Below are 25,352 nucleotides of genomic sequence, written 5' to 3'. Positions count from 1 at the left end.
GTAAAGTGTGTTGGTGTGTATGTGTATGTGTATGTGTATGTGTGTGCATGTGCATGTGTATGTGTATGTGCTTGTATCATTCATGCTGTCTGAAATGTAATGTGTGATTTATGCCTTGTAGATTAATCTGACAAAGGATTATATCTCTAAAACCATTTTAAACACAATGTTAAAGGATAATATACACTTACAGTGGGCTCCAGAATGATTGGCACCCTCAATAAAAATGGAGAAAAAACAACCTTGATAATGATCTGTATTTTAGGTTTAAACATACGGGAAAACTATGTTCCAATGTATTTAGTCTCATTCAGTATTTGTTATTTAGTAATCTAATTTTTTCTGAAAACCACAGGTGCCAATATTACGGGCACCCCTAGCAATTATTGATTATTAAGTGAAATTGGCAATACACTTTAATTTGGTTAATCTCCGTCTAAAGGAACTATATTGTGTCACTTCCTGTTTCACTAGAACAGTGGTTTTCAAATGGTATGAATGGAATTTTGAAGGCCAGAATGCGTTTTTATATAATTAAAAAATAATTGAATATGCACTGGCACTGTTTCTTAACAATGAAATAATCACTTATTTATAACTTCTACTTTGGATTATTATTTATTCAGTTTGGTTGCGGAAAGAAATGTAGTTCTGGGGGAGAATGGAGGAGGGGGAATTATTACTTTGCTGTGCATCAACAATGCAATGCATTGTAGCCAAGAAATATCGTAACAATGTTAAAACATAAAATGGCACCTCTGGAAGGTTGGCACGAAGAACAATCGTCTGAGCACAATAAACAAAAACAAGAATCTTGAGTTTGCCAAACCTCATTGGAATTATGACTGGAAGAGAGTGTTATGGTCAGATGAGACAAACATTGAATGTTAATTAACAGCTTAGCAATAAAACCATCAATGTGTGTGTGTGTGTTAATGAACCATGCAGGCTATGTGACTCACAAATCTTCCGTTTAATTCAGCTTTAGCAGCCCAAGCCAGACAAAATATGCTCTCTCGGTGTAAAGTGTACTCTGTCAGAGTTAATGTTACACTCTGCGTTTTGCTGTGTATGTTGCGCAGGAGTGGCAGTGCTCGGGGGGCCCATGTACGCGGTGGGGGGCCATGACGGATGGAGTTACCTCAGCACGGTGGAGCGCTGGGACCCTCAGGCACGCCAGTGGAGCTTTGTGGCTAGCATGGCTACGCCCCGAAGCACTGTGGGCGTATCTGTGCTCAACAACAAGTGGGTCTCTCCCCCCCTTCTCTCTGCTTTCACTGTCCAGTATGACATCCTGAGACAGACTGACATAACAGACCGCAACACCACCTCTTGTCTTCAGCAAGGCCAACACCATCATCACCCATGACCCCCAACCATCCACTCCATGAACATTAACACTACACCCATAAAGGCTGCTGTTAAAGGACAGTCAGAGCCAACAAATCACACTTCGCAAGACGTTTTGTTCCCTAGGCACTCACTGTACTTAACAACCGCCCACCCAGTGACCCTACCCCCCACCACGGACCTGATATTACTTGCCCCCTACTCTGTCTTGTCTTCTGTGCTGTGCTGTCTGTTTATTTTTAGGTTCTGTGGGTTTTGTGGGCTAGGTGTTATGGTTTTTTTTTACGCGTAATCAATTTTCCTCTCTGAGGACAATAAAGTCTGTCTATCATCAGTGCAGCATAACCACTTTATAAAGTCACTACAAGCAAATTTACTGGATTCGGACGGCTGGCAGAGTGACACAGTGTACCGCCCTCACACAGATTACTTACCCAGCATGCATTGTACCGTCCTGCAGCAATCATTGTATTTGCTTTTAGTAATACTGGCTGCTGGAGCTTACTCGGTAAAAGCGGAGAATTGAGTGAGAACCGCAGGTTTGGATCGAATCCGCCTCCTGCCGGTGCTGACTGTGTCAAGCCGCTCCACGGGGGCAGTGGCCTGTAGCGTAGCGGTTAAGGTACATGACTGGGACCCGCAAGGTCGGTGGTTCTAATCCCGGTGTAGCCACAATAAGATCCGCACAGCCGTTGGGCCCTTGAACAAGGCCCTTAACCCTGCATTGCTCCAGGGGAGAATTGTCTCCTGCTTAGTCTAATCAACTGTAAGTCACTTTGGATAAAAGCGTCAGCCGAAAGACATGTAGTGTAACGTAATGTAATGTAAGGGCAGTGAACATCTGGCTTCATGTTGCCCAAGGGATATATGGGAGAGACTCAGTTGGCAGGGATAGCAGCGTTCATTGCTTGAGCGACCCCTGTTGGCTGTCCGGGCCCTCATGGCTTGCTTTCTGCGCGCGGGTATGATTGGGTCTCCTCCACCCCTGCTCTGTTTCGAAGGAGAGCCATGAGTTGGCTTCATTCACCAAAGCAGCAGCAGGGGGTGTATACATAGTTCGTACATGGTTTTCAACTTTAGGTTGGATTGGAGATACCACATTTTTTCGAACAAAAGTAAGAATAAATAAATACATGTAAAAATAAACAGTAATGCTGTATATTAGGTGTCTGTCATATGCCGTGACACAACCCTGAGAGGATAGATGAGTCTGGACGAGGGATGTGTATCGTTAGGATTTTATTGATACCGATGCCAATACCGATACTCTTATCGATACCATGGCGTGTAATTTAGTGTATAAAATAAAGACGTTACAAGATGGTAAAAGATTCAATAATTTTTTATTACCACAAGGGGGGTAACACCAGCAACATCATTAAACAACTTACAGCACCTGCCTTTTAAGCCCTTAGCAAGTCAACATGTGCAGTGCGAGGTATGTCAAAAAAACGAGCAGGCAGCTCCATACAGCCTTAAAGGTAACTGTCAATGTGATAATGCTTCAACAGAACAGAAGCTTAACTTAAAATTACAAATGCTTCTCAAAATAGATTAAATGAAAAAAAAACCTAGGGAGATGACCAAAGCCCTTGCCTACATGCTCAACCCAACAGACACATACATGTAAACAGAACAGCGTAGGGGAGGCGCTTCTCCTGACGCATTTTGCCCTAAAGGTTTTTGTTAAGGAAAAGCAACATATTTACTTTCTCAGGCAGCAGCCGAGATCGCTCTGGACAGAGTGATGTCACGCTATACACTCGGATAAAATGGCGCTGCGCATGTTTTAAAAAAGGGAAATTTAATTACTTATTATTTTTAATCCAGCTTTACTGGCAGTCTTAAACCTTTAAGGATGTATATATTGGGAATCAATCTTGTAAATTATGCCAACTTAATCTAGTATTTCACTTCCCCTTTAATGATTCATACACTCACCCTGACTGGATTAAGAAGCACTGTCGGAGTCTGCCTGCACGGAGGAGGGCATGGTGTTGTTAGCGTCTGCTGGGTTGCTAACTTTAGACGCATTGTTTGGGCAGTCAAACACGCCGCACTCCTTCAGCTTTATGCTATGGGTAGACTGTAAGTGTTTCATGATGTTGCTGGTGTTACCTCCCTTTGACGCAACTACTTTCTTGCATATATTGCATTGAGCCGAGGATTCATTGAGTTTGATGAAGTGAGCCCATACCTTGGAGCGCTTAGCTAGCTAGCTTAGCTGACTACTAGAGAAAACAACGGGGCGCTGCGTCATAACCTGTCTACGGCGGCAGTGTCATAATTACACGACGGTTAGGTAGACTCTTAAAAAATACCGAAAACAGTATTGTTTGTCCAGAATCTTTAGCGGCACTCTGGTACCGACCAATTAGGAACCGGTACCAAAAAATACCGGCTCTCAGTACACATCCCTAGTCTGGACACAGGGAGATATTGAATATCCGGATTGCACCGGCGTTTTATTATATTTTCGCAGGACCGGGAGCAAGAGAGCCAGAGGGCACATAGCTTATCAACAAACAAAACATCTTCCCCTTCATCCTCATGGCATCAGGGTAAAAAAAAAAAAACTAAAATAACAAAGGCAAAGAAAACCAAAACCTTAACGGCATCGCTTGCAGCTCTTTCGTACATGGCTGTCTCTGGTACAGTGGTTCCCTGGCCTCAGACCCCTACTGAAAAGAGCACACATCTAACAGCCTGGACTCAATCAAAACGTAGTCCAGGTGTGTGCCTACTTAACCCGTAGGCGTGGTCCCCGGATTGCCCTGCTTCCTTCTCCGTGAGCCGCAGTGCCGTCTATGCTTTACGAACGCTTTATGAAAGGCTGAATCGCATGCAGTCTCTCATATTCTGAAGAGTCACTAACATTTTATCAAATAATAATTTCCCAAACTTTAACAGTAGCAAGATTTTAGAGAAATCCCTGTGCAATAACTGTTGATTTGGTGAGATTCCCTGAATGAAGGCTTCGCAGTAAAAGATGATGAGGTATCAGCAATTCAGACTCAAGCAGATGGTGCTCGTGAGAATATGGCACTCGAACAACATGGTGCTGAGTGCTGATCAGGAGTGCTGCTTTTCAACTCATCATAGTTTGATTGCCTAGTTTGATTAAACCCGGGAGGTGTCCAATCTTCATCCGAAAAGGTCCTGTGTGGGTGGAGGTTTTTGATTAAGCCCGGCACTACTTGATTCAACTAATCAACTAATCGTTGTCTTCAATCAAGACCTTGATAAGTAGAATCCGGTGATAAGTAGAGTCCCGGGCTAAAACAAAAACTTAGGTGCAGAGGGTGCAGAGCCAGGCAGGGTGGAGGCCTCAAGGGGGGCTGGGAATTTAGGTGACTCTCTTCACCACTGCCTCCTCCGAACCTCACCCCCTCTGTATGTGTGGAAATTGAAATGGGATTCCCACAGCAGCAATACAGGGTGTGGAATGAGTGGCAGCGAGGGGTTTGTGACATCTATTTTTCTGAGCTCCACTGTGCCCTCTAAGGTAGAAGTTCTCAACTTCTTTTTATTCATTTTGTACATAGTAGGCAGAGCTATGTCCTGCATAACATTATCATTACATTATCCTTCCATGATCAGGCTTCTTCTTCTAATTATTATTATTATTATTATGATTATTATTATTATTAGTGGGCGTAGCAGGAGCAGTAGTAGTAGTAGTATACTACCAGCTCAGTTAGGGAATGTTTCAGCTTTTCCTCATATCATGGCATCCAGTCCGACTTTGAGGAAATCACTGCGGGTCTCAGCTTGTGGACTACAGGGTGAAGATAAGATGAGGTTGTCTGAATTAACATTCCAATGGTGGCACAAGCCAAAATTATTCACCTGGGCTTTCCGAATGGTTTCGGTGGTTCTTTGTGTTGGAGACTGTGTACAATGTTTTTTTGTGTTCTAGACTGTATGCGGTGGTTGTTTGTGTTGTAGACTGTATGCAGTGGTTTCTTGTGTTGTAGACTGTGTACAGTGTTTTTTTGTGTTATAGACTGTACACAGTGGTTTTTTGTGTTGTAGGCTATATACAATGTTTTCTTGTGTTCTAGACTGTATGCGGTGGTTGTTTGTGTTGTAGAATTTACAGGGTGGTTGTTTGTGTTGTAGACTGTATGCAGTTTTGTTTTGTTTTGTAGACTGTATACGGTGTTTTTTTTGTGTTGTAGACTTTATCCAGTGTTTTTTAGTGTTGTAGACTTTATCCAGTGTTTTTTTTGTGTTGTAGACTGTATGCAGTGTTTTTTGTGTTGTAGACTGTATGCAGTGTTTTTGTGTTGTAGACTGTATGCAGTATTTTTTGTGATGTAGACTGTATGCGGTATTGTTTTGTGTTGTAGACTGTATGCAGTATTTTTTGTGATGTAGACTGTATGCGGTATTGTTTTGTGTTATAGACTGTATGCAGTGTTTTTTGTGTTGTAGACTGTACGCAGTATTTTTTGTGATGTAGACTGTATGCGGTATTGTTTTGTGTTGTAGACTGTACGCGGTGGGCGGGCGGGATGGCAGCTCCTGTCTGAAGTCTGTGGAATGTTTCGACCCGCACACCAACAAGTGGAGCACCTGCGGTCAGATGGCCAACCGGCGAGGTGGAGTGGGCGTGGCCGCGTGGAACGGCTTCCTGTACGCTATCGGGGGCCACGACGCCCCCGCTTCCAGCCTGGCTTCACGGCTGTCGGACTGCGTGGAGAGGTGAGGGGAGCTGGGATGGGGAAGGGAGGTTGTGGGCTTAGTTGCAGTACCTTGCAGCACATACACAAAATGGCTGTCCTGTCTGTCTTGTACTTTGTAATCTGTAATCTTTCGGTTGGTTTACCCAGCTGCCAGGTGATGTTAACATCCTATCTGAGGTCAAGTTGGGCTGGGAACACCAGATAGGATGTTAACATCACCTATAAGGCCTTCACTGACGCAGATTTGACAGCTGCTCATGTGACAGTAGTATTGCAGTAGTACTACAGCAGTATGCGATCTCTTTGGACTTACACTGCCCTTTGTCAGTGAGGAGAGAAATGAAGTATGCACTCAGTGTACCCATACTTGAAAAAAATCCATTCATGTGTTCTACTGAAAAATATTTTTTGTCCATTGGATAGACCAAAAATGTTTACTTGAAATTATTACAACTATATTTCTTAGGTTTTCTCTATTACATTTTTTGGGGAAATTGAGAAAACCTAAAAATATGGGTGTAACAAATTTTCGGTCTCCCGGCAGATGTAGCATAGTTCCATGAGTTTTCTGACTGTAATTGCCATTATCGTAGGTTCTCATTGCATTATGTACAGGGTCCTCCAGGAAATCTAGTCCCCCTTCAGTAAATGAAGGAGTAAATTCTTTGAGGTGAGGTCACTGGGGCACTCAATGTGGAACTAAGGCCTGTGCTATTTCCTTGTTTTTTTTGTTTTTTTGTCCTGTACAGATACGACCCCAAAACAGACATGTGGACCGCCGTGGCCCCCATGAGCATCAGCCGAGACGCAGTGGGGGTGTGTCTCCTTGGAGACTGTCTCTACGCAGTGGGTGGCTACGACGGGCAGATCTATCTCAACACCGTGGACGCCTACGACCCCCAGACTAACGAGTGGACTCAGGTGCGAGACGTCCGTTTTTCTCCCATTTTTTTCGCCGCCTCTCCCATTCCCCCCTTATTCCTCCTCTTCTCCTTCCGTGTCACCTTTCTGACATCGTTCTGTTTGCTTTATCGATTTGTCCTCCGATCAGTCTCTCATTCTGTCTGGTTTTTCGTTGTCCTGTCTGGTGTCCATCTGCCATTTTATTCAGAAGTACTTTTTATATTATCTAAGAGACAGGAGTAATTATTCCTGTCTCTTCCTGCAAGAATCAAACATTTCTTATGGAGCTGAATTATTTATTTTGATGATCTGATCATTCCTAATAAAATCTTGCTGTTAACAAAAATGCAGGATTGTAGACAGTTGCATTATGAAACCATGCATGGGTAGGATTAAGAACACAGTGTTGCATATACCTCTACCATCTCAGTAATTCCTCACAGTAATTCTTCCATAATGTGCCATCTGTTTCCTCAAATTAATTTATTCAAAATGTAAGCTCTTTCCTCACAGTAATTCTTCCATAGTGTGCCATTTGTATTTCCTCACAGTTCTTCCATAAGATATACCCTCTGTAATTCCTCACAGTAATTATTCCATACTGTAGTGTATGCTATTTCCTCACAGTAATTATTCCATATTGTACCCACTGTTTCCTCACAGTAATTCTATAATATACTATTCACAGTAATTCACTGTAATTCTTCCATCTGTACCATCTTCCATCTGTATCATCAGTACAGTAATTTTTCCATAATGTACCATCTGTATTTCCTCACAGTAACTCTTCCATAATGTACCATCTGTATTGCCTCACAGTAATTATTTCGTAACGTACCGTTAGTATTGCCTCACAGCAATTCCTCCAAAGCATACCCTCCGTATTTCCTTGTGTGCCATTCTTCACAAGAAACAAGCATTAGGCACAATAGTACCCCGCATGGAAAAGAAGGGCCTTCCAGTTACCGCACTGCCTTGTATGTGAGAAATAGGAACTTCATCGATAGTGTCACCCTGGCAACTCTTCGCCCAGTTATTGTAAAGTAATCTCAGGGCGACGAGGGAAATGTGTAAAAAATTCTGCAGGGAAACCCGCCGTCATCCATGAAGAATGGATCTGTCTTGGACAGTCCATCAGGAGCTTACAGGAACATGCTGTGGACCTATCCTTGCAACAATGCCAAGCATATAAATGTTGTGTACTCTAGATCTCCCCCATTTGATACACTCCACCATTTTACAGTGCAGATGGCATTTGTGAATGTTGCTCTCAAGCTGAGTATGTACTGTGTTTACAGTAATGCTATCAACATACTGTATTGCTATCAGGGACAGAGCTGGTGATATTATATTTGACAGGATGTAGATGTAGAATTATTATTATTATTATTTTTATTATTATTATTATTATTATTAATATTTGTTATTATTTATACTCATTATTCTTATTCTTCTGATTATTCTAAAAAATTAAAGATGTATTCTTCAAAGCATATCTTTGAGATATTATGAAAGTTTTAAAGCGATTGTCAGTCTACATTTTACAATATTTTCTTTATTGAAATAATTGTAATAAAATTGTTTTGTGTGACTTATTATTATTTTTTGTAAATTCCACTGCATAAAGTGAATTCTGTATTTTTGTCAATATTCCTGCATTCAGAAATGAATATCAATCAGAAATGTTTATGTCATCAGAAATTTTCATGCTCAGATATTCATGTCATTCATCATAAAGTATTTGCATTTCTAGAGAAATGTAATAATATGCATTAATATTCATTATACCACAGCACAGAAAAATAACCAACCACCTAGGCCAGATACAGCATTCTGATTGGCCGAGACATGTCACGTGGGTGTTGATTAATTTTTCACCCTCATTACATTACATTTCATTATAGGCATTTGGCTGACACTTTTATTCAGAGCAACGTACACCAGAGTGCAAATAACCATGCACATGAACAAGTGTACTGAAAGACCCTTGAGGGAAGTACAGTACACTCCCTTTACCTGGGAGTCATGTGTGAAGACATTCTGGCCAATCAGTAGCACAAATTGTTCAGTTAATTGCCCAGGAGCAAAGAAAACCAGGGCTGAATTTGGATTCACTGGCCAGATTTGATGATCCCTGCTATAGACTCATAAAAGCTGTTCTTTGTCTTCCTCCAGGTAGCACCCCTGTGTGTGGGTAGGGCGGGGGCTTGCGTGGTGACTGTTAAACTGTGACGGCCCACTTCGGACCTCAGGCCGTCTCCATGGTTACTCTAATGTGACTCCATCGCCGTTCTCTGCAAACAAAATCCCAACATGGACGACAGACTTTTCTGAGACAGGAGGCCCCGCCATCTCGTCCCCAGCGATCGACGAGGACATTTGCTCCTGTGGAGTTTGGTTGAACTGAAATTGCACTCGAGTTGTGTCAAGGCACCGCTTTGATCGTTTCTCTCGTCTCTTAGAATAGTGGATGGGGACCACCCGCTTGTAAAATTTCAATGTCCCCCTCCTCACTGTACAAGTATCATAAATATAACTGGATTTTCCTGCAATTCTTTTTGTCCATAGCCAGCTTGATCATAACAAGAATAGCGCTAGCCAGACTACAGACAGAAACTCAAGTAGTTCTTTCAGTTGTCATTGTTTTTTTGTTTTGTTTTGTTTATTCCCGTTCCACAATTTATCTGTGGACTAAAAAGTGAAGCAGGGCTTTGTTTTGTTTGTACTTTAAATGCCCCGGAAACATACTTTTGAATTTGTATTTACCGCACAATGTTGCGTTTTGCACAATGTTGTACGTGGAGTAATTACATGGTCGCCAAGATGGATTGTGGATCATCTGCACACCTATCAGTCTTCTATGATGTAGTAGGTGGAACAGTGGATGGAGGTTACAGAGGTCACAGTGTAAAGCTCTCCACAGCATGTTGACCACAGTACATGCACAGGTGCTCTGCAGTGGTGAAATATCAATGGTGTTTTAATTAGTTAATACAGTATAAGTCCCCAAACTGATTCAAATGTGCTGATGGGGCAACAACACATAACTAAAATTGGCAATGGCAAGCTGGTATGATTACATTTTGTCTTTTTTTTTTTTTTTTTGCTGCCTCATCATTGTTTGTTTGGAGAGAAACGCAGGAACTGTTGGCCGCAGTTGGTGTGGACAATTTTTTGTTGCTGCTTGTAGATTGAGGTGACTTTTTGAGGTATTTAATGCGTTTTTTGTCAAGTTCAGGACTACGCATTCACTGAGAAGATAGGTGTATGTGTAATGTGCTGGTGTATAACTATGTGGGGTTGTTTGGGTTGTGGTGCGGGCAGAACTGGGCCGAGGCGTTGAGCGCATTTTCTTTTACTACAGGACCTGGGATTCAAGCTGCCGTCTCATCATACCTGCCTGTGCGGGGCTAAGCTCTGAATACATGGGGGGGGGGGGGGGGGGGACAAATCACTATGGTACTTGATGTGCCCTTTTTTCCACAAATTATTAATGTTGGGGGTCTTCAGAGTGGAAAATTCCCATTGAGGGACTTGTTCTTTGTGCAGTTATTTGACCTACACTTTGACTGAGAGTTCCATAAGATGACACATCATTGGTTATTGTGTTTCCCAGGGAGGGAGGGGCTATGATAGGGTAGTATTCCCCACTCATCACTCAGTTGTGACTCGTAGCCGATTGGGTCAAGCCACAAGCTGCCAGTGCCGGCTACATCATTGGTCAGTGCTCAGAGTAACTGCAGGCAGCCTCATTGTCAGGAATGGCAAATGGCTGCACATATTTCATACTTGTGTGCTCAGTCGTGCATTGACAGAAGTCATTATAATAAGACGGACCCACAGCTGCGATTGGACATTCCAAATCTGGGGAGAAATGCTGGAATAATTCCGATGCCAATTGCCATTATTCCAGTGATGTTGGATGGATGCCGATTTTTGGAGTTTGTGGAAAAAGTGCTCTGAACAGGCTATTTGTCTTCAGGACCTTACCACTCAGGTACCTAAACTAGAGCCAGCTTGACTTTACACTAATATATCCTTTGTTTGGCTTCACACAAACAAACAAAAAACACTTTCTCCACACACTGTTTCAATGTCTGTGTGATTGTGCCGAACAAATTATGTTAATGGCAGAGGAACGTGAAGGATGAGTTGGCATCACTTCCTGGTTTTTAAGAGAAAATCATTTGGCAAAGGCTTATCACATCCTGTCTCCCTTTGGCTTTGTACAGCTGCAATTTGGGAGGAACATGTATTCGTCCTCTGCAACAACCTGCAGTAGCAAAACGACATTTGAATGCTCAAAAAAGAACTGCGTAGCATCTCTATACTTTAAAAAAATGTTTATTGTGAAAGTTATTGTATATTGATTTTTATACAGGGGCTAACAAACTGAACTGTTGTTTCATCCGCAGAATAAACTGTGTACAGGTTACGTTGTAAAAGGCCTGTGGTGATTTGTGCGCTATATTCAGTGTATAGTGTATGGGAATATTGGACTACATGTTTACATATCCCTTGACACTGCAATTTTTTGCATGCACCCAAAATATACATGTTATAAAAAATGTATTATCTAAAATTAATAAGCTCCTAAGATTTAGACAGAGTATTGATAATGTAGTTGAGAAGCATTCTATAGTATGAAATTGTTTCATACTAAATAGTGTTTAGTATGAAGCAATTTCAATGAATATCAAGCTATTTAGTTATTATCATTGTCTGTTTAGGTCTATTTTTTCTTGAAGGGAGCAATGCAGAAAAGGCACTTCAAGTACATAATAACATAGTAAGACCAAGGATTTTATGTACAGTAAACACACAAAACACACCCACGAATTTAACTCCAACATAACTGACCTCAATGGGGCTAGAGCTGTGGTGGATGTATGAAATGTTGGATAAATGGTGCAATCTCAAAATTGCACAAATAACCCTGTAAACTTGGGGTGTCAAAATTGATCAAATTGTCCAAAGACCCTGAGTCAAACATCCTTTAGGACCGATATTGCGAATCAAATCACATTTCTGTTCCACAGTATCCTGATTCTATCCCCCTGGAACATCTCCTATAGCCTGCTGGGATGCGTCCTTGAAAGGGGTTGTAATTTGTCATTGGATTGGCTTGTGGGTCAACGTTTTTGATAAATCGTAAAGAGAGCGGTGGTTCAGCATGGCATTCTAAATGCTGTGTGTTAGTGTTGAGTCAGCTGTCTGTCAGCGCTGAGACTGACTCTTCCTGTGCAGAGGGCCAGGAGGAAAAAGCAGTCTTTAGTGTGACGCTGACCTTCACAGAAAACCATACCTCTCTGCTGTCCAGATGTGAAGACACAGTGAAGAAGCTCCTATACATGCAGTGACCACTTTGTTAGGTAGGCCCGTACCCCAGCTTGTTAATGCAAATGTTTAACCAGCCGATCATATGGCAGCAACTAAAAGCATATGTCATAGAATTGTGCCACACAACATGACAGTAATCGGAGAGAAAATGCTTTTAAGCTTAACAATTGTATTTGCAAATAGGAGAGGTTAACACACATCATTCAGATGTGGCATAAGTCTCAAAATCATTTCACAAAACAACAGTCTTATATCTCACGATGACCTTCTAGAAAATTCCCCATTCTTGAGCCAAAGTAAGTAAGTTCTTAGTGTTCTAATGAATCAGGCCGCCGGTGTTTGTGCTTAGATGCACACACACACACACACACACACACGCACACACACACACAAAATGTGTTAATCAGGAGTACAAAAACAATATGATCAATTGACACTGGTTGTACTTTTCCATTACATCAAGCTTTTGTAAGTACATAACTCTTTAGCATGTATATGAAATATATTGATACACACAAACATATGAATACAAATTATATAAATAAATACAAATAAATATTTATGATATTAATTACTACTAATACATAGCGGTTAACTGAAAATTATTCGGATATCGCATTTCCACTACACATAACAGCATACAGATGTGGTCAAGAGCTTCAGCTGATAGTTCACCAAATCAGAATGGGGCAGAAATATGATCCAAGTGACTTTGACCATGGACTGATTGTTGGTGCCAGACAGGATGGTTTGGGTATCTTAGAAACCGCTGATCTCCTGTGATTTTCACGCACAACAGTCTCTAGAATTTGCAGAGAATGGTGCAAAAAAAAAAAACATCCAATGAGCTGCAGTTCTGCAGGCAAAAACGCGCTGTTAATGAGAGAGATCAGAGGAGAAGGGCCAGACTGGTTGTAGCTGACAGGAAGGTGACAATAACGCAAATAACCACGCATTACAACAGCGGTATGCAGAAGAGCATCTCTGAACACACAACGTGTCAAACCTCTTTAGTGGATAGGCTACAGCAGCAGAAGACTGTTAATACTGTGAGTCGAAAAAATAAGTCTAATTAATACCTAATAAAGAGCTCACTGAGTGTATATAGTACTTCTGGGGACAATTACAAAGTTCTGCTTGGGTTATGTAGGAAATCTTTAGGGTTTTATTGTTAGTAAGCTTCCTAGAGCTTTGACCCCACCCATACCAAAGGCTATGCCAGATTTTCATCACTAATCATGCCCAGCCCTGCATGATTAGCATTGGCAGCGCCCTACAATACATCTGATTGTGTGAAGATGGAAGACAACAAAATGTGTTTCCTCTTAACTGCAGAAGCACAACTTTTAGTCAACAGTGACTTACAAAAATACACTTGACACAATTAAATTAAAACCGTAAGAGCTAAAGATAGAGGTTACAATCATATAAGTGCCACCATATAGTACTTGCTTCAAGACCTGCGTGTTCTGCTGGATTGTGGGGATGTGATTTACGTAAAGTCATGAAAGATTCATGACATTCATTTTGTGGCATGGCCTTTAACTCAGCAGTGCACCGTCCTGTGGATCTATGAATATAATAGCAGGTTCATAAGAGCCTTTTCATGCTAATGTGGTCTTACTACTGAGAAAATGCATTGTGCAGGCAAACCAGCCATCCCTTCTGGTCCTGTCACAAAATAAGACACCACTCCATTTTTATATATATACAGTTAAATATAAAAGTATTGGGACAATGATGCCATTTTTGTTGTTTTGGATCTGTACTCTAACAAATTGGATTTGAAATAAAACAACAAATGAGGTTAATGTGCAGACTGTCAGCTTTTAATTTGGGGGTTATTAACATCCGTATTGGCTTATCCATGTAGGCCTGACAATATATACATAATTGCGTCATTAATTAATGCACAAAAAGCAAGCAGAAGGTGTGAAATTTCCATTTGGTGTCTGTTGCTAGATACTCAGAGGGTGCACTCATAACTCTTCTACTTTAAGAAGCTTAGGGATAACCCTACATGGCCAACTGTCTTCTGAACTCTCCATGTAGTGGCCATAACACTCTGCTGTCTGGACTATCGCAATTCCCCTCTCTCCAGTCTCCCTACATGTGCCGCTAAACCCCTGTATCAAATACAGAACGCAGCTACACAGATGTGTCTGCAATCTTCCTAAGCGTGCTGAGGTCACTCCTCTCCTCATTTCACTTCAGTGGCTAGCATCAAGTTTAAAGTTTCAGTGCTGTCCACAGGTCAGTGAATGGAATGGGTTCACCATACCTCCAAGCAATCTTCAATCAATCATGCTCACCATTCTAAGACCTGGAAGTGGCCAGCTCTCCCTCCCTTTGTGGTTGCTTCTAGCAGTCATGATGCTGGTCTCTACTGGCCTCCCATGAGTGGAAGGAATTCCTAGGGCGGTCAGGATGAGGACAGCAGATTCATCGGCCATATTGTGACGCAGACTGAAGGCCCACCTCCTCAGACTTGTATCTTGGTTCCTCTGCCATTCCTTAACCAGTAGACCTTGCACCTCAAGTATTAATTGAAGTTAAGGATTTTTTATGATTTTAGGTTATATTTTTATGGTTTTGTTTCCCTTCTTAGGGTTTTTATGAATTTAGTCTGTATATATTTTGAATTCTGTCTTTGGTCCTTGGTTAGTTAGCTGAAGTTAACATTCACTAGTGCTCTATTTTACTGGCAGGACAACTTCTTATGAATACTTTTCTTTTTTGCAACCACTAGTGTTCTATATTTGTGTGTGTGTGTATGTGTGCGTGTGTGTGTGTGTGCTTTTTATATGTTCTTTTACATCCATAATAACGAACTATGAAGCACAAAATGCAGCTCACATTCCTGAGATATCATCAGCATAACAGTGCAGAATATGTAAATTCAGCCAGTTCTGTTCTCCTTTCAAGGTTCTGTATGCGATTTCTTTTCTTAAGCTGTAACAGTGAGGGAAAAAATCTGGGAAATAGACAGGAAATGCAAACAAACCATGGGAAGGGTATTGTGCTGCCGCAGTTGGGGTTCACCAAAACGAAGGAATGAGAATGCATACGAGTCATTGACAGCTTGTAGTGATCTCACTAGATTCTCTTTGTCAGCTCATATCACCCTGCACGGCATTCATCACCCTTAACACCCGCAGGTATGTTCACGTGTCTCTGTGATTATGTGTCATGTGGATGTCCAACACTGCCTTTGCTCTTTTTGAGGCAGAGCTTTTAGCCTAGTGAATAATGTAAATGACTAGAACCTGGCAGGTTGGTGCTTCAAACCCCAGTGTAGCCACAATAAGATCAGCACAGCTGTTGGGCCCTTGAGCAAGGCCCTTTTTGCCCCCAAATTGCTCCAGGGGGGATTATCCCCTGCTTTCTCTAATGTACAGTGAGTGACTGGATAAAAGCATCAGCTAAATAACAAAATATTTATAATATTTTCATGTGACGAGACATAGACCCCTCCCCTGACCCCGCCCAAGCCTCAAACCACCATCCACTGGGCTGGAAGCCAACATCTATACCACTCCGGCACTCTCTTTAGCGGGTAAGAATGTCAGCTGTGTCGCCAGTCTGGAGGGCAGGTAAGTCGAGGAGGTGGATGCCATTTTGAGCGCAGTTCTCCTGGGAGAGGAACAGGCCAGGGGCAGTGCTGCCATATCCTCTCACTTATTAATGCATTCGGAGTGTGCTCGGGGTCTTAAACACCGCTAGATCCCTGTCACGCATTATAATTCATTATAAACGCCACCCGTACATCCATTTTTCCCCATGACAGACTTCCTGCTGTGAGCCGTGTTTAGCCCAGGCAGATCAAAGGGATGTATGTTCACGCAGAATTATTCAGCTTCAGAGATCTCTATCTAAATACCAGTCCCCACCATTATAAATACATCCAGATCTGTCTGCACAGATCAGCATGAAAGTGACAGCCATTCAATTTCATACTGTTTAAACACTTGCCAGAATGCCCAAATGATTGTGTATGAATGTGGAATGGATGAAATTTGGAAGTTGAACTATCCACAATGCAACCGAATCGTCCCTTCACCAAAAGCATTCAATTCTGTGGTAAAACAGAAAACAAGACGAGAAAACGCCTGAAAGACTGAGCCACACATTATCCTGTGTCCATTGCTGCCAACCTGTCAGGTGACTGGTTATTTGCATCAGTGGTTCCAAAACTCAGTCCTGGAAGATCCCTGTGTAGGCTGGTTTTCATTCGAACTACAATTGTAATTCCAGAATTTTAAAGTCACATATTCACTTGCGCTATATTTCAAACGATTGCATAAAACTTGGTATCTGATCAAATTAAAAATTGAGCTTAATCGATGGGCTCCTAATTGGTGAAAGGTTTGACACATGGCCGTATAAACTAACCGTATGGTAAATAATTAATATTTCAAAGACGAGGCAAACCTGCATTGTGTCAAATATTATAAACGAACTTACCTGAGCAAGGGATTGGCTTGAACGAAAACCAGCATACACAGGGCTCCCCCAGGACCAGACCCAGTTTCCCGAACCATTGATTTACATCACGTCATCCTGTCACAATTTACGGACTCCATATTGACTTTTCCATCAATGAGTTGAGCCTACGCTCTGGTCAAATAACCAACTGCACAAACAACTCTGTTTACCACAGTGTTTCACAGGCCCTGACAGTGTGTTGACATACAATCCAGCAGTGAGCTGTGGAGGTTGTCGATCTGTTTTATCTGAGCGGTACATCACAGCAATTGGCCATGTGAAAAGGTCAAACATAAAATGAGAATATGAGCGACAAATCATAAGCAATATGGCAATATGTTTCGACATATGAAAATGTGCAGAGTGTGTTAACGGAGGAACAACGTGAGCATGACATTGCTCCTCATTGCATGAGTCTTACACCTTCCAATATCAGACTTGCACTATGTTTACTGTATATATTTCTTTACCAAGTTTTTGCTTGCAGACTTTACTATTAAAAGGAGATTTCTCTACAGGCTCCCTGTCTCAATGTTTTCAGCAAACCAATGCAGCAGGTCTTTGTACGTGTTATTGTGCAGGGAAAACATAATAGAAGTTCCCTGCAGCAAACAATGGTAATTGTGTGGGGTTTCGGCCCATTCAACAGACAATTATCATACGTTCTCATCAGAAGGTGGAACAAGACCGCAGTATCGGTAATTGTCTAAATTACCTGTTTCGAAATGAGCAAAGGGGTGTACAATTCTGTTTAAGTGACATTGTATCGTGTAAACTGGCAACTGCTGTTTATGGGAAAGTCGGTAGTGAAAGTAATTGGTTACTTTCGTGGTTTAGTCGTTGCTACTGAGGGAGTGGGTTGGAGTGGTTGGATAATTCTGCAGTGGGAGCAGAAGTATTTGGGGTTGGGGGCGGGTGGGGGGATATATTTTTTTTAAGAAAAGGGGAAGCAATTTTTTAAGCTTATACAATGCTCCTTGAAAAAAATGTGACTCAAACTGCAACTGAAATGGTTGCACTGTCATATACAGGTGTTTTCTCTCTATCAAGACAAGTACATACACTTAAGGTGGAGTAGAATGCAAATAGCCCTACAGGTAAAAATGCAGAATGGCACCAGATAAATCACGGAGGACGTATCATCGGTCCCGGGGTTTTGAATATAATTGTAAACTTGACCTTGAACTTACTGCACCGTTGATGCTAATTCTAAACATTCAGATTTTCAGACCTTAAAAAAGCACATAACCATTTTCCCTACAGCCTCATTTAACAGCCAGCTCAAAAGTCATGTGTTTCTGCTGAATGATACTCGCAAATACGTTATTATTCAAATTTATGCAAGAACCAGTCATGAACCAGGCAGATTAATGAATGTACAGCATGTTTCAGCACCTAAGAAAACCAAATATGGATTATGCCTGTAGTCGTCATTAGTATTGTTTAAAAACAGACTCAGCATGTATGCTGTTACTATGCATCAGCGCTTTTAATCCTCGCTGGTGTGAAAATAGGATTTGTTGTATGCCTTTAGCATTGGAGGCTAATTAACATGGAGCGCCATTGTTATTGGAGTTCCAAAAGGTGTGATATGCAGAGTGCTTTAATCATACTGAGCAAAAGGGGAAGGTTTGATTCTGGTGTTTCACTGTTCAAACCACAACATAACATAAGGTAATGGCCATTCAGCCTAGCAATACTCACCTTTTCCTCCCCCTAAGTGTACCTACTGCCTAGTTTGCCTACTGAACACCATATCAAGCCTGGTCTTGAAACCCCCCAGTGTTTCTGCCTCCACTACAACCATCAAACCATCATTGCAGTATTCCTGTCCATCAGTGGCCAGTCCTTGCCAGGCACCACCAGGCTAGTGTTAAAGAGAGCACATTCATGACATGGCTCACCAAGCCACTGTGAAGAATCACATGCAACACACACACACACACACACACATGTACACGCATGCACGCACACATGAACATGAATGTGTGTTGGTGTGTGAGTATGTACGTCTATGCGTGTTTGCATGTGTGCATGTAATAGGATCACTAAATGTTAAGGAGCCAGAGTGAGAGAAGATTGCAGGTGCTGATATGCCGCTCATCTTCCTAACCACTTACAGTGACTGGGAGCCCAGCCAACTTCCATATGATTTATCTTTTTATTTATTACACTGAATCTCTAAATCATCTGTATAGATATAATGAAGTCTTTGTGTTAGCCATTCAAATGAATCCTATCGCTCATGCAGAAAACAGGCTGGCCTTGGCTTGGCCTCAGCCAGCTGCAAATTGATTGGCCGCTCTGTTCTGTGCATTCTGGATAAATAATAATGGCACCAGTTGATTTTTAATTAAATGTGTTTGAATGGCTGTGGAAATTCATGCCTGTATGAATAAGCACGGCCGTACGATTAGCATAAGTAATTGAACGGCGATATTGAAAGGCAAAATTGTTGTATTTGGCTGGCTGACCTTGAGTCATTTTCATTTTTTCAAAGATTCATGAGGCTCCTGCACATAATGTGTATTGCCCTGCCCTCTAATGGCAGAAATGATTACTGCGACTTTATCAATATGTTCACACATATTGGTGTATGGATTTATTGTAAGAAAAGGCAAGTTAAAATGTGAAGGCATCAGAGGATTATTATTTTGATTATGATTATGAGCATGAGTATGATTATTATTATTATTATTATTATTATTATTATTATTATTATTATTAATTAGATCTCCACAGATTTTCAATAATATTCAAGTCTGGGGACTGTGGTGGCCATTCCAAAACCTTCATCCGTCTTTCCTGGAGGTAATTCATGGTTGACTTAGAGGTATGTTTTGGATCATTGTCTTGCTGGAATATTCAAACTCACTTCAACTTCTTTTTAAAAAGTAACAAAGAATAATCAAAAAAGGTTTCCAAACTTTTGCACAGGGCTTCTTGCTTTAAAATTTGCAGAAATTGAATCAGAAGTCTCATGTTTAACTCTATACCATTTGGAGCTCAGGTTGGCTTTTTATCACATACATATTAATTGTAACAGACAGCCCAAATTTTGGCACCCCACTGCCGAGGGGCTCACTCTGTGAAAGTGCATGAGTGGCCGCATGAGTGAGCAAATCCAGCCCACGCTTGTGCAGACTGCGGCTGCCAGCCCAGCAGGGGTGACTTACACTTGACCGTTTGCAAATGGGGCGACATTGGCTCAGGCCGTAAGACCAGTCGTCTGGCAGTCGGAGTCGTTCGGGGGCCCGTGACTTCCTCTGTGTGCACACGTAGTGTATGCTGGGGTCTGATTGGGTGCGTAGCTTGTGGCTGCAGTGTGAAAGATCAACTGGCTGGCATTGCATGTTTCGGAGAAAAACCTCTCCCAAGTCAGCAGCAGGGGGTATGTATGAGCAGGTTTGTATATAGTGAATTGGACATTCCAAATTAGAGTGGTATTGGAGATGCCAAAATGAATTGTATGAATTTGTATGTTCTGCAGGACTCTTCTGCAAAAGAGACCCTTGGTCTCAGTCAAACATTTTGCTTAAATAAAGGTTCAAAAACATTTTTGGAACATTCCTGTAGCTGTAAGAATAAAATGGTATGGTAATTTTGTGATATTGTAAATATTATGAATAAAGGTCCAGTTTGTAAAATGATTAACGTGTGTCCACAATACAAACAGAGTAAACTAGACTGATGAGTGGGACACTCCACTGGATTAATTCATGAATGTGTCCATAAACTATGCGACCTTAAAACTGAATGTCACTTGGACTGCCACTAGTGTGGCAACCGATTCCTTTCTACCGAGCAGTAGTATATATCTCCTGGGGAATATTTTCTGATTTGGTTGGAGGATTTCAGTCATATTTCATTGCCTTAACTCTTCTTTCTTTGGAAAGAAAGATGACTATGAGGTCTTATTGGCTCTTTTCCATAATGGAGTTAAAGTAATAGCCTGGGCAGGCAGGAAATAACCTCCAGAGGAAAGTCAAAGGACCCGCGATTCTGTCGATAGCTAAGGGAAGATTGAAGACATGCCTGCCCTGCAGCAGGGAGGGAAGGGAAGAAACGCAGGAAATATTACTGTGCTGTATGGGATATCAATTTTAGTTTTTGAACCTGAAAACTCACATAGTGTTTAGAAGTATAAAGGCAGTAAATTGACCTTTGTGCCTACCTCCTTGTGTGTGTGTGTGTGTGTGTGTGTGTATGTGTGTCTGTGGCCCAACATGAATTATAGGAGGGCATTCATTTCCTTTACATATACATATTATGTAATTTTTTCCTTATTAAATATATACATCAGTATTCTAGAGATTATTCTTATTCATCATGGGTAATGGTCTTATTTTAGATCATTGTTTTTATTCTAGGCAGACTTTCATTTTGGCAGAAAATAATTTATGCAAACTATGTTGGCCACCTGATTGTTTTTGAGGCATCTTGGCTATATGACATGGACAAAATATGACGTGCCTGTTTCCATTGATCCATGTTGTAAAACAACACATAAAAACCTCCATCTTTTGCCACTCCAGAAATGACATTGACATTGATTAAAAAGTATGAATAGGATAAGAAGTGAAATGCACACTTAATTATCCTTTTGTGCATCCATTAATGTTTAGCATCTGGATGGCTGTCGCATGTGCGTTTACATGCTAAGACATTTGCAGATTATGAATAACTTTTCTCAGCTTTCAGCAACCAGTGATCAAGGTCAGACATTAGCTAGAATTTTCTTTCAGGTGTGATGAAGCGGGATTAATCACTCTCCAGTTGTGATGACAGACGTAGCACTGCGATACTACATTCTATTTTCAAGCTGTCAAACTATCCAATTTCCGACAGCCCAGTTTCTCAACTGTACATACAAAACTGAAGCACTTCTATTATAATTTCCCTGGCAAGTCTGTCAAACGACAATAATAGCATCAGCCATTTTTAGTAGTAAGCATTTTCTTCAGGAACACACGTAAGCCACACAAACACATGCAGCCTCCAGTTACAGTGCACTGTAAGCTTTTTAAAGCATAGGAGGACTGCTGTGCGTGAGCATCCCATAATATTAATGTCAGTACAGTACAGTGAGTGATGCATGCAAAGAATGAGATTATCAAATTGAGCATTTGTCATTTCTTATGCATTCTCTGGCCCAAACAGTGACTACATAGTTTGATGTATTTTTATAGTATTTAAAATTAGACACATATATATCAATGATATGGTGTAAATAATAAATTCTGGATTAATTCAAAGGGAAATTGGAAATGTATAGAACATATTACACATATACATTTAGGCAATCCTACATCTATGCAGAATGCCAGTAAACAGGTTTGCTTTGCTTGCAAAAACTGGCCAGCTAAACTGGTTCCCAGTACAAAGTTAAATCATACACCTCGCCTCCTGAACACTGTAACACATGAGCAAACCTTTTATGAGAAAGCCTCTAATTTATCTCATCACTCCCTCTAGTGGTAATGACATGTATCTGCACTAATGTTTCATTGCCCCTGGAATCAAGCATGATTGAGTGTTGCTCAAACCAGGGGGGCTGTGTCAAGCCTGGCAGAGAAACGGGGCTGAGCGCTAATGCTACTAGCAGATGAGGTCATAGCTATGGGTTCCTCTCTGGAACAGGGATGGGCAACTACAGTCCTGGCAGGTCGGTGTGTATGCATGATTTTGCTGCCACCAGTTACCCTGGCTCAGTCAGCTAATTAGCCATATGCAACATGACCGATTCACTTGTAAATTAGACCAGAGTAAAATGCTACAAGATAATAACATTTATCAGCTGCTGTTTATATCGCGGAATGTGGCTATAAATGACAGATCATGTAAATGATTTGGATAATTGGTTGGCATTTATATAGCTCCGGACAATTGATGCTTCTCATTCAGCTCATTCTGCACTCACACAATAATGGTAATTGGCTAGCCTGCAAGGATACCAACCAGCTCGTCAGGAGCATTTAGGAGTTAGGTATTTTGCTCAGGGATGCTTTGACACACCCAGGGTGGAATTGAACCGGCAACCCTCTGACTCCCAGACGACTGCTGTTACCACCTGAGCCAATGTCGCCCCATAATTAAGAGCAGAAGTTGATCTGAAATGCAGAAACAGATGCGGCCTGCCTTGCCCATCCTTGTTCTGGAACATTCCAGGCCGGCTGACTGAATCCACTACATTCATTATGCTGATGCTGTTCAGGACCAGTCAGAAATCTTCAACTGTGAGCTGTGTCCATGCCCCCTGCCATTGCTTTCCATGCCATCCATTCCCCACGCAACTCTGTTGAAGAAGAAAGGCTCTTTATTGACTTAGGTCTTCACAGCTGCCATTCCTTTAATTAAACTGAAATGAACACTTTCAGGACACACTTGGAGAAATACCAGAGCGACTGCGGAACTGTAATTTAGCCATCCACAGTTGTAGTTTATGCCGTGGTGGGTGAAGAATTAAACACTAATAATTATCTTGATTTTCTCCTCATGATTCGGTGCTGTTCTTAATTTAGTGAATGGCTTTCTTCATTCCACCCCCGTTCTGTTTTCTTTCCTTATTGTAATAATGAAGTAGACTGTAGATAACGTATCATAACTATAATGCAGTATTTAATACATTTTAATATACTGCATGATTTATAAAATGTTTGGTGGGCACTATTATATGGAAGTAACAACAATTGCTTAAAAAGCCCAGGAGAAAAAAGTACAATATTTTTTAATGCAATACAGGTCCCTTGGATGACAAAGATATGTTGAAGTGAAAGCACATTCACAATCATTATTCATTTTTATTGAATGCCCCACGTAGTGTATATTCCAGCATAGCATAATATATGGCTCTTGAAATTAAGCAACAACAGACTGGTCTTGCATAACATCTAGTATTCTAGTTTCCTGCTCAAATCTTTACAGTGAACGCTGAAGCAATTCCTCTGTGGTGCATATGATCCATGCTTCAGGCTCGTATGAAAAATAAAAGGAAATGATCTCCCATCTGCCATGGATCCTCGCCAGTCTGTGTTACAGTGGGTGATGGAGCCTTTCCTGTGGCGACCATACAGGACACCGCGTTGACAGATGGTCACAGAAACTCTGAGAACAGGAACTTACTGTTCCTCTTGGGAAACACACAGGATGTGTGGATTTATGCCATCCTACCTGTAATAAATCCTCGGTCACAACTACACTTCGGTTTACCCTTATCTGTGGCTGCTAACGTCATGATGTGTTTCCACATATATCAAATCATTGCCCTGGAAGATTGAGGCCATAAAATGACAACACACCTCTACCTGTTAAACAGGTTTTTTTTTACTTTTACCTTTCCCACTTTGCAGAGAAAACAATGACCACCAGAGGGTGGAGGGGGGAGTATAACTCAGCACCTTGGTAAATACGATAATCCCTTTGCCTTCTAAATTTCCTTCGATTTCCTGCATTCCTGTAAATCCCTAGAATGTTATTGGACGTGCTGTCAACTCGCAGATCCCTTGTCAGATGGCTGAGACGTGAGGTGTGACCGTTTCCCTGCCTCCGGCTGTGATTGGCATCTGCTCCACCCAATCTCCTGCTGTTTCTGCAATGTGCGCCGTCCCCCCTGTGGGAGCAGCCATCCACGAATATGCCGACACCAGTGTGACCATCAGGTGACCTATAACCGTAATAGCAGACATGAGGGAAAGATTAATGTGTGCAGAAGATTAACAGAGTCATATTTTAAACCATCGCATCTGCAGCACTTACCAAACGCTTAATGCAAGATTCCGGTCAGAGGAGAGGTTGGTTCTGCAATCAACAGCCAAGGGGGAAGCACTGTTCCAGCACACCTGTTTACTTTTCTGAGATGGTCACAGAAGACTTATGGCTGTAATAGTAAGGCAAAGAGAGCCTAGATATTATTATCAGATCTGACTCACTTCTGTTAATCCCTTCCCTTTTGTCATTTCCTATATGATATCAGACTATAAAAATATGGCTATTTTGTTTTGGACAAATGGCAGGACATAAGGTCACATCTCCCATTAACTGTGACAATGTTCATATCAGACATCCATAACGCTGTAACGCAATAGTCCCAAGCCTTGTCTACTGTCAAGATACCTTGGATACTGCACATATTGCAAATGTTTCACAAAGGACATAGGGTACGCTATCATATACATTTGTTTATTTGATTAACACAGTTAATTCCCTATCTAGAGTAACTGTGAAACTGGATCCTTAACTACAAGGAATCACAATATATTTAACAGAAGAAAAATTTTATTGGCATTTTTAACATTTTAGTCATTTGGCAGACGCTTTTAATCTAAAGCAACTGACACGTGCATAGGTTCTTCCACAAGTTAAAGCATCACATCCATAACTAGTATAATACACATGAAGTGCTATTCTAAACAAAAATACAGTCATCGTAAGTGCAATTTTTTATTTTTTTTGGAGTTAGACAAGAGGGATATCGGAAATGGGGGGGGGGGTCAGGAGGTAGGACTAAGGTACAGTTTGAAAAGGTGTGTTTTTAGTCTGCGTCAAAATAGGCGGAGGGATTCTGTCTTGACAGTGGTAGGTAAGTCA

The 25,352-nt window shown here is 41.4% G+C and overlaps 1 protein-coding gene across 1 annotated transcript in view; it reads left to right on the top strand.

Moving 5' to 3' along the window:
• The window catches only part of LOC133134931 (kelch-like protein 5), a 49,395-nt gene extending 39,038 nt beyond the window's left edge, over positions 1-10,357 (top strand). Inside the window, exons 8-11 of the mRNA XM_061251545.1 lie at positions 1,083-1,245; positions 5,845-6,057; positions 6,788-6,959; positions 9,117-10,357. Of these exons, the coding sequence (XP_061107529.1) occupies positions 1,083-1,245; positions 5,845-6,057; positions 6,788-6,959; positions 9,117-9,173 (605 nt within the window). The 3' untranslated portion in view covers positions 9,174-10,357. The remainder of the gene's footprint in view (positions 1-1,082; positions 1,246-5,844; positions 6,058-6,787; positions 6,960-9,116) is intronic.
• Positions 10,358-25,352: the final 14,995 nt, after the last annotated feature.

The sequence above is a fragment of the Conger conger genome, chromosome 8, assembly GCF_963514075.1.
Source record: "Conger conger chromosome 8, fConCon1.1, whole genome shotgun sequence".
NCBI lineage: Eukaryota > Metazoa > Chordata > Actinopteri > Anguilliformes > Congridae > Conger > Conger conger.
Note: the sequence above shows the minus strand (reverse complement) of the source record. Positions and strands in the feature narration are given on the sequence as shown.